This window comes from Lynx canadensis, chromosome D1, assembly GCF_007474595.2.
Source record: "Lynx canadensis isolate LIC74 chromosome D1, mLynCan4.pri.v2, whole genome shotgun sequence".
In the NCBI taxonomy this organism is placed as follows: Eukaryota; Metazoa; Chordata; class Mammalia; order Carnivora; family Felidae; genus Lynx; species Lynx canadensis.
The window spans coordinates 65,768,015-65,778,622 of NC_044312.2; the positions used below are offsets into that span (position 1 = coordinate 65,768,015).

General features: G+C 40.1%; 1 protein-coding gene across 1 annotated transcript; it reads right to left on the reverse strand.

Annotated features, from left to right (window-relative positions):
• Positions 1–2,586: 2,586 nt before the first annotated feature.
• Positions 2,587–3,512, reverse strand: ASCL3 (achaete-scute family bHLH transcription factor 3). Its single transcript, XM_030333631.1, has one exon. It carries the CDS (start codon positions 3,510–3,512, stop codon positions 2,967–2,969), a length of 546 nt encoding a protein of 181 aa, XP_030189491.1. The 3' UTR covers positions 2,587–2,966.
• Positions 3,513–10,608: the final 7,096 nt, after the last annotated feature.

Here is a 10,608-nt window from a genome sequence, read left to right on the forward strand (position 1 = left end):
GCACGTGCACAGGAGTGGCAGGGGGCCTTGGGAGACATGGCAGGGGAGAGAGGAGAGGGTTTCTCTTGGAAGAGGGGGAGAAAGGGCATTAGAGAGAAAGCCCATTGCAGCCTCATTTCCCCAAAGTTCAGACTTTCCCACTGCTGGAAGAGGCAGTCATGGTGGGAAGCCCTCATGACCCAGGGGAGTCCTGTGAGGGAGGGAACTGTCACTACAGAGACTAGGGGCTACTGATCTGTCTCCACCCTGTGCAGGCAGGAGACCAGGTCGGGTGAGCCCCTGACTGGCCAAAGGACTCTAAGATAGAATGTATCTGTAGTTTAAAGCAAAATAACTAAACATGTGGGCACATCTTTTCTGTAACAGACAGGACCCTGCTGAAGAGCAGAGTTGTGGTTACCACTTGGGGGTGATGGGAGTGGACACCAGTGACCAAGGGAACAGAAGTCTGGACTCCGCACTTATTTGAATGTCCATGGAACAGGCTGGTGTTTGAGGCATGTGACGGCCATTGTGCACCGATTATGTGCCTGGCACTGTGTTCAGGGGAGAATACCAAAAAAGTATACTGGGACATTTGCAAGTGTTTTTCCCCACGTCCATTCCCCTCTTCCAACAGTTCCCATTTCCATTTGCAGACTCGTGTGATTAGGAGAGGCTGACCACACCCCCAGCTCCACAGGTATAATGAGTGTCAATCAGCACATTCCATTCCCCTGGGGTTGCTCCTGGGGTTTGGTTAAGTATGGGCATGTTCCTAGCCTCTCCAATCAGAATAAATCTCAAGACTTTTGTTGGGAATTCTGGATTATAGACTTTCTGTTTCCTCTCTTTCTATGCATAAATAAGAAAGTACATTGTTCTAGGGGCTTCTGGCTGCCTTTGTGGGATACTGAAGCTATTCCCAGAGAAAGGGAGAATAGACGTAAACAAAACAGGTTCTTGGTGACATTGTTGAGCCCTGACTGAAGGCAGCCCTATTGCTATACAGATTTGACTGACTGTTGCTAAAGGCCGAGTTCTTTGGTGCACAAAATTGGAGTCCAAGAAAGGCCAATGGAGTCTCTGGCAGTGAGAGAATAAGACAGGTAGGATTTCAATGATGGAGGGAAAAAGGAGAATATTCCAGTTTAGGAGTCAAGAGCTAAGAGAGAAGGATGCCTTTGCAAGACTGATTTTCTCTTTTGGAGGAAATGGGGTGTCATGAGAAAATCAAGATGTGACTATTTGGGAAAGTGCCAGATCAGTGGGAGCTTTGAAAACCAAGAAGATACATGTAAACAAAATGGTAATCAAAGGGAATATGTAATAGGGTCTTGACATCTTCACACAATGAAGTGACAGGAAATGCTTTAAGAAAAAACATCAGAGTGAGAATGTAACCAGTTAAGAATAGAGCCCAGGAGGCCAGGGAGGAGACTGTTAACAGTGACCGGATATGATATGACAGGAGTGGAATAGGAAAATAGTAACACCAAATATTTTACCCACAACACCTGCCTGATTTGAGGCTCTTTGTTGGGTGCTAACAATTTAGAAGGAATAAGACTGGTCTACTGAAGAGATAGGTGTGTAATACAGAGTGTAAAGATAGTAGGATAGGAACTTCAAGGAGATATGTGTACAAAATAAAGCAACGAGTAATGGCTGGAGTGGGAAGACTTTACAGAGATGACAGTAGAGATGAATGTGCCAGTTTATGGAAAGTCCTGACTGGGCTTGGTGACAGATGGAACCTGGGAGTTAAGGGAGAAGGAAGAGCTGACACTGGTCATGGGAATGGAAATAGAGACATTTTGAAGGCAGACTCCAAGATATGGGGCAGTGACAGTCCTTCCCAGGGGTGAAGGAAAGGCGAGGCACATGCACATTTTCTGGCCAGGAGAACCTGGAGAATGGTGATGCTATGGACAAAACAAGGTTAATAATAGTAATAATAATGGGGCGCCTGGGTGGCTCAGTATGTTAAGTATCCGATTCTTGATTTCGGCTCAGTCATGATCTCACAGTTTATGAGTTCAAGCCCCGCATCAGGCTCTGTCTGACAGCACCAAGCCTGTTTGAGATTCTCCCTCTCTCTCGCTGCCCCTCCCTCCTTCTGCCTCTGTTTCTCTCTCTCTCTCTCTCTCTCTCTCTCTCTCTCAAAATAAATAAACTTTAAAAATTTTTTAAAAATAATAGTAACAATCATAATAATGGTTATGAATACTTCTGTGTCAGGCACTGTTAATTCTCCTCATAAACATGGGGGACAGTTCCTGTTATTATTATTCTCACTCTGTGGATGAAGAAATGAGACATGGAGAGAAGGTAGCAAGAGTCCTAGTTTAAACTGAGGCAGTTTGATTCCAGAGACTGCCTCCTTAACCCCTACACTAGGCTGCCTGAGGAAGTATTCTGCATGCAGGAAAAAGATGACTCCAAAATAATTTCACATGACAACAAGACTTTGTTAACTACCTTTGCTTCAGCCCTGGGACGTTCTCCCATCAGGACATGAGTAAGATAGAGATGTGTAGATTTTCTGTCAACCCCAAATGCTAGCAATAAAAACCACCACACTTTGACAAATCAAGAGAGGTTCATTGTGGTCATTTCGCGTGAAGTGTCTGCAAAACGCATTACAAGCATTGAGCAGTCATTAGTCATACTTTACAATACTTTTGTGAGAGTGTCTCATGGCTGAGACTCTGGCCAAGTGTGTGAGAAGGGCTAGGGGAGATTTACAGAGAATCCTGGGGACTTCTGCTCCTCTAAAGTTCTTGAAAGAAATCACCAAAGCTTAAGATGCATCTTCTCAATCCACATAAGGTAATTGTCATATGTCTGAAACCCCCGTAAGAAATAGCCAGCCTAGGTTAACATTTGAGCTGTTATTTGCCTATTCAGAAATTACATTTAGGAAAAACTATCGAATGATGCTGTAAAAGACTCCATTTTGTGAAATTATTTGTTTCTGTTTAGGATCAAATGATTCTAAAAATGGGGTCACTGTGGCGGCTGGTGGTTGCCATTATGGAGGAAACTTTCTCAGGGTTATTCTTGGTTTCAGTCTTATCAGGGTACAGAAGAGACTGCAGGTAATTAATGTACTTGATAGCAGCTCTGAGGGTTTCCACTTTGCTGAGTCGTTTCTCCAAGTACTCTTCTGGCAGATGATGTCGGAGCTGGGCATAGCCTTCATTGACACACTTTACCCGCTGCCTTTCCCGTTCATTCCTTTTCTGGATGAAGGCTGGCCCATAGGCATATTCACACCTTCTGTAATTTGCATAAGGCATGGGGAAGGAGAAGGAGCAGGGTTCACCATAATTTTCCATGATCAGGGAATCATTGGGAAAAGGCAGCAATGGCAGGTCTTCAGAGAAAGGGGATGGTACTGGGGCATCAGGGTACAGGTGGAAAGTGACCATGGGGTCCAGATAGAAGGACCTGGTCAGTGGCAAGTGGACAGAATCAGAGAAAACAGGCAGTTTTTCTGGCAGATTAGAGTAGCTTCGATTGTCCATCATTTCCTCTTTAGCCTGGAAACATAACCAAGTTTATTAATTTGACCAGATCAAAAGAGAGCAGGTCTCATTGATTTTCTCAGAGATCAATAGTTTAAAGACTTCTCTGCTTTGATGCATAGTTTCTGAGCTCATTCTGAAAACGATATTGGGCTATAATACTCTGTGGGTAGGAAGAGAGGAATTTTTGGTGGTACAGGGGAACAGCATTAAATAACACTGACTCACTTTGTAAGAAAGTTATTCTCTTCCAGCTCTTTTGATCCTTGTGATTACAAAGATACAGCTTTAGTCTTGTAAGAGTGTGTCTTCCACATTACTAGAATGCTTTCTGATTCTCCCCAGATGGAGGCCTTCAACAAGCAATAGTATCTAGCTAGAATTTAATAATGCTTTGCTGTTAATTTCTATTAATTGTGAATTATACTGAGTTCACATTTATGGAAGTGATACAAAATTTCTTTTAAAAATACATCTGCTTGGGGCACCTGGGTGGCTCCATCGGTTAAGCGTCCGACTTCGGCTCAGGTCATGATCTCATGGTTTGTGAGTTCAAGCCCTGCGTCGGGCTCTGTGCTGACAGCTCAGAGCCTGGAGCCTGCTTTGGATTCTGTGTCTCCCCATCTCTCGGCCCCTCCCCTGTTCATGCTCTGTCTCTCAATAATAAGTAAATGTTAAAAAAAAAACATTAAAAAATACATCTGCTTGAGTAAAAAAAATCTCACTTAAAGAAAAGTAGTAAGTAAATAATAGTACAGGTGGAATACAGATAATGAAGACCGTGAAAGTGCATGCAATGCAAATAAGTAAAGTTTGGGAAACATTGAAATACCACAATATTCAAATACATGCTGGAAACATTACAAACGAGTTAATGATCATGCAACCTCACGGGCATAGCCTTCTTAAGTAATACCTGATACACCACAGGAAAAATAAAAAATAAAAATAAGAAAGGAATCATTTGCTCTTAAAAATTCACTTTAAGGGGCGCCTGGGTGGCGCAGTCGGTTAAGCGTCCGACTTCAGCCAGGTCACGATCTTGCGGTCCGTGAGTTCGAGCCCCGCGTCGGGCTCTGGGCTGATGGCTCAGAGCCTGGAGCCTGTTTCTGATTCTGTGTCTCCCTCTCTCTGCCCCTCCCCCGTTCATGCTCTGTCTCTCTCTGTCCCAAAAAAAAAAAAAAAAAAAAAAAAAAAAAAAAAAAAAATTCACTTTAAGATTCTTTTAAATAAGAAACTCCCCTAATATACTTAAACATAGTCAAATTACATATTTTTACTTACATAGAACTTTAAATATATTGAATGAAGTCCATCTGTATTTAGGTGTTTTGTTGTTGTTTTTTTAACAGAACATAAGGATAGAAAATTATACCCAAGAAGTCCCACACCAATACATTCCTTTTTTCTGAATAGGTCTTCATGCACCTCATTTATTAAACAACCGTTACTTTTTGCCTTTGACTATAATAATAAAGCCACAGCAGATTTTACAGGGATACTTCAGAGTAACGAGTTAACTGGGAGGTAGGGTAGTGCTGTAAGAAAAGAGCATTTTTCTTTCAGTTATAACACCCTTGAGTTTCAAACTTGGCTTTGCCCCTTCATAGCTATGTGTCCTTAGGCAAGCTTCTTAACCTTTCTGAGCTTCAGTTTTTTTCCTATGATCAACTGAGTTATTAACTACTCTGCAGGGTGGTTGTGAGGATCAAATGAAAAAATATATATAATGTACAGGCATCAGTTATTTTCCGCTTTCCTTTCTTTACAGATGAATACTTGTGTAGTGTCCCTTTCTAAATTGCAGCTCACAGAAAAACCTGGCTTATATTTTCCCTAACACTGGAAAATCAAACATTGGCCTATCTAAAACATATTGGTTGAGAGACGATCATACCTAAAATGGAAAAAGCAACATGAAATCTACCTGTGGGCCTCCAGAAAAGAGGGAAATATGACTTTCTGTTAATTCCTCAAGGATGTGATTTTAAAACATCTTTAGGAATGAGGGCTTGGCCTCTATAGTTGGCATGTGTAAAGAAAAAGAGGCAACTTCCCCTCCCCACCTGAAAAACCTCAGACCTGTTTATGAGCAAGATTAGGTAACATTTCACTTGCTTCTCTACCTGAGCATAGCAACAACCTGCAAGCTATACTATATAATGGGTGGTGTAGCCTCTAAGCACCAGAATTCAAACACAATGAGGTATATATATTTTTTTCTTTTCTCTTCTTTTCTTTTTTTTAAATGTTTTTAATGCTAATTTATTTTTGAGAGAGGGAGAGAGAGACAGAGCATGAGAAGGGGAGGGGCAGAGAGAGAGGGAGACACAGAATGAAAAGCAGGCTCCAGGCTCTGAGCTGTCGGCACAGAGCCCGATGCTGGGCTAGAACTAACTCAGGAGCCGTAAGAACATGACCTGAGCCGAAGTCGGATACTTAACCAACTAAGCCACCCAGGTGCCCCCCCCCTTTTTTTCTTTGTAAGTAGGTTTCATGCCCAGCCCAAGAGCCCAACCTGGGGCTTGAACTCACAACCCTGAGCTGAGATCAAGAGTCTTAGTCTTAACCAACTGAGTCACCCAAGTGCCCCTAATGAAGTGTATTATTTTAAAATAAAGTGCGAAAAAGCCTATCCCATCTAGTATGGCTACTGAAAGATGAAAAAGACTATAGAATCAGAGAGGGCAGTATGTGATGGGGGTGGGGAGGGTGAGAGGTGAGGAGTGCTATAAGAAGTCATGGTGAAACACCCAGGAAAGGAGCAAATGCCAGGAAAAGCTCTTCCTAATATGGGGTTGGGGGTTGGAGGTGGGGATGAGACAAGTGTGTAGGTGCAATTAAAAATCAAAACAAAGGAACAAGAAATGAAAGATTCCAAATTACTGACCAAATTGGCCTAAAATAACTAACATAAAACAAAAATCTCTTGAAGATTAAAAACTAGCCAAGATTCTATCAAAAATAAAAAGTTGCTGAGAGAAAAGTTAGGAAATTCCCAAGGCAGGAATTCCAGAGGATAAGAGATAAAGAACATGGATGGCAGAAGCTACAAAAATGGCACAGTGGGTATGGAGTCTATATTTCTACATTTCTGAGAACAGCAGAGTCTTATTTCTGCCTATAGCTAATAAGCCAGAACTGACACAACAGAGTATCACAATGTAAAGCAGATGTCAGCAAAGCCAATTACACACAAGAATTCTATAGGTATGGTTTTACCCTGACAGATAGTTTTAATGTCTTAAACCTTGACCCAGATGAAATCTGAGTAATTTACATATGCCACAGGTACTTGAAAGTTTCTAGGCTTTAACTAGACTATGCATAATTCTTAGAAAAAGAGCTTGGTGTCTCTGTAGACACGCTGTTGAGAAGCTTTTTTTTTACTAAGCATTTCCCAAAAGTTCACCAATCAATGTAGTAGCATTGAAATATGATTATCTTTTACTCAAAGAATAAAATTTAATCACAACACAACAGAGTGATACAATGATTAATGCAGTAAAGAAGAGGGTCAAGATAGAAACCTACTGGAGGATGGAAGTATTTGCAGAAATTGAGTACAAATTTTTAAAATAAAGCAACACAGATTATTGGTGTTGGGGCTTCACAGCTCCAGATACATGCACAGCTAACAAAGGCACCTATCTTGGGAAAATCTCAGATTTCTGTCTTCTGGGAAATAAATGATGAGGTCTTAATGATAAAATCCTAAGAGATTCCGGTAGTTCTGCTGAGCATAAAAACTTCAACTTTTCAAAGATATTAAAAATATCTAGCCTGTAAGAAAAAAAAAGCTACAACTGCACGTATAATTGATTTATGGAATCTTAGGGATGGAAAGAATCTTACAAATCCTCTTATCCAATCCCTCATAGGTTGTGAGTTGGCTAAGCTTGCAGAGCTCATAGCAGAGCAGGGGTCAGAACCTAGGTCTCCTGATTTCCAAACCAAACCCTTTCCACTTCTCCAGATCTAATCACCAGCAAAATCTGGATCTTTCAATTTATGGGCTTATTTGATAGTTTAAGACAATGGAATAATCAGTTGATAAAATTCATCATTTACCAACTGTGCCTGGGAATTTTCTTAAAAGCCATATTCTTATTCTCCCTCTGTGGGCCACTCTGGAAAAGAGTCTCTTACCTGTTTTGTAGCTAAGATGCTGTATTTTGGGCTGTGTCAGACGTAACCTGATTTATAGGTGATCATTTAGTAACTGTATGCAAAGTAGCTTACAGTTAAACAGAACTGCTTAGTTCTGGTTTAGCCATTTTTTCTACTTCATATGTAGATATGACAACACATAACAATGCTAAATAGAAAGGTTTGCTTACAAAACTGGACTCTTATAACAAATTATTTTGTAAAAAGAATGCCTCCCAGCCATCTGATTCATATGATTTTCTATCAAAATTATTTATGGAAAGTATCTTTAAGTAATAGTCTCATAGTGTTGGTCAATATTCTTTTAAATAGAGATTAAGGCTATAACCAGGGAGGTAAACATGAACCTAAATATAAACCTAATACATTTTGTTAAGATACCTGTTATATTTTCCTCTATTTAGACTTTATTTTTTAGAGTAACTTTAGATGCACAGCAAAATTGAGCAGAAAGTACATGGGGCGCCTGGGTGGCGCAGTCGGTTAGGCGTCCGACTTCAGCCAGGTCACGATCTCGCGGTCCGTGAGTTCGAGCCCCGCATCGGGCTCTGGGCTGATGGCTCAGAGCCTGGAGCCTGTTTCCGATTCTGTGTCTCCCTCTCTCTCTGCCCCTCCCCCATTCATGCTCTGTCTCTCTCTGTCCCAAAAATAAATAAACGTTGAAAAAAAAAATTAAAAAAAAAAAAAGAAAGTACAAAGATCCCATATACCCATTCCCTGCACTTGCACATCCTTCCCCACTGCCAACATCCTGCCCCAGTAACATATTTGTTACAATTGATGAACCAATATTGACACATCACTCAAAGTCCATAGTTTACCCAACAGTTCACTCTTAGTGTACATTTTATGAGTTTTAACAAATGTATAATGACATGCATCCACCATTACAGTCTCATACAGAATAGTTTTAGTGCCCTAAAAAGCCTCTATGCTTCACCTTTTCATCCCTCCCCTGACAACCACTGATTTTTTTACTGCCACCATAGTTTTGCCTTTCCCGGAATGTCATATAGTCAGAATCATGCAGTATGTAGCCTTTTCAGATTGGCTTCTTTCATTTAGTAATATGCATTTAAGGTTCCTCCATGTATTTTTATGGCATGATAACTCATTTCTTTTTAGTGATGAATAATATTCCATTGTCTGGGTGTATCACAGTTTACTTATCCATTAACCTACTGAAAGACATCTTGGTTGCATCCAAGTTTTGCTAATTATGAATAAAGCTGCTATAGCCATCCGTGGGCAGGTTTTTGTGTGAAGATAAGATTTCAACTTATTTAGGCAAATACCAAGGAGTGTGATTACTGGATCATATAATAAGTGCATGTTTAGTTTTGTTAAGAAACTGCCAAACTGTTTTCCAAAGTGGCCATACAATTTTGAGCTCCCACCAGCAATGAATGAGAGTTCCTGTTTCTCCACATCCACACCAGCATTTGGTGTTGTCAGTGTCCCGCATTTTGGCCATTCCAATAGTGTGTAGTAGTATCTCATTGTTGCTTTAATTTGTATGTCCCTAATGACATGACGTGGAGCATCTTTTCATATAATTATTTGCCATCAGTGTATCTTCTTTGGTGAGGTACCGTTCCGGTGTTTGGCCCATTTTTAAGTCAGGTTGTTTATCTTCTTGTTGACTTTTAGGAGTTCTTTGTATATTTTGGATCATAGAAATGTATGTCTTTTGCAAATATTTTCTCCCAGTCTGGCTCATCTTGTTCTTTTGACAGTGTCTTTCACAGAGCACAAGTTTTTAATTTTAATGAACTCCCAACTTCTTTCACCATTCACGCTGTTAGTGTTTTGTCTAAAAAGTTATCACCAAACCAAAGGTCATCTAGATTCTCTCCTATGTTATCTTCTAGGCATTTAAATTTTGTGTTTTACATTTAGCACTATGATCTATTTTGAGTTAATTTTTTGAAGGGTCTCAGGTCTGTTATCTAGTGTTTTTGTTTGTTTTGTTTTCGCATGTGGATATAGTTGTTCCAGCACCATTTGTTGAAAATGCTTTCTCCATTGCATTGTCTTTGTTCCTTTGTCAAGATTAGTTAACTACATTTGTGTGGGCCTATTTCTGGGCTCTCTGTTCTATTCGTATCTATTCTTTGGTCAATACCATACTGACACTGACTTGATTACTATAGCTTTATATTAAGTCTTAGAGTCAGATATGTCAGTCCTTCAACTTTGTTCTTTTCCATTAATATTGTGTTGGCTTTCTGGGTCTTTTGTCTCTTTATATAAGCTTGAGGATCAGTTTGTTGATATCCACAAAATTATTTGCTGAGATTTTGGCTGGGATTGTGTTGAATCTATAGATCATTAGGAAAAACTGACATCTTGTCAATCAATATTGAGTTGTCCTATCCATGGATATGGAATATCTCTCCACTTATTTAGTTCTTCGATCTCTTTCATTAGTTTTGTAGTTTCTCCTCATGTATATTTTGTACATATTTTGTTATATTTATACCAATTTCATTTTGGGGGGTACTAATGTAAACTATATTGTATTTTTTTATGTTTATTTATTTTGAGAGCGAGAGAGAGAACAGGAGCAGGGGAGGGGCAGAGAGAGAATAAAGGAGAGAATCCCAAGCAAGATCCGTGCTGTCTGCATAGAGCCCAATGTGGGGCTTGGTCTCATGAACCGTGAGATCATGACCTGAGCCGAAATGAAGAGGCAGCCGCTTAACCAACTGAGCCACCCAGGTGCCTCTGTATTGTTTTCAATTTCACTTTAGATAGTATATATGAAAGCAATTGGCCTGTGTATATTAACCTTCTATCTTGCAACCTTTGTATAGATCACTTAGTTCCAGGAGTTTGGGGGTTTTGTTTTGCTAATTCTTTTGGATTTTGTAAGCAATCATATCATCTAAGCTGTTTTATTTCTTCCTTCCCAATCCGTAGAACTTTT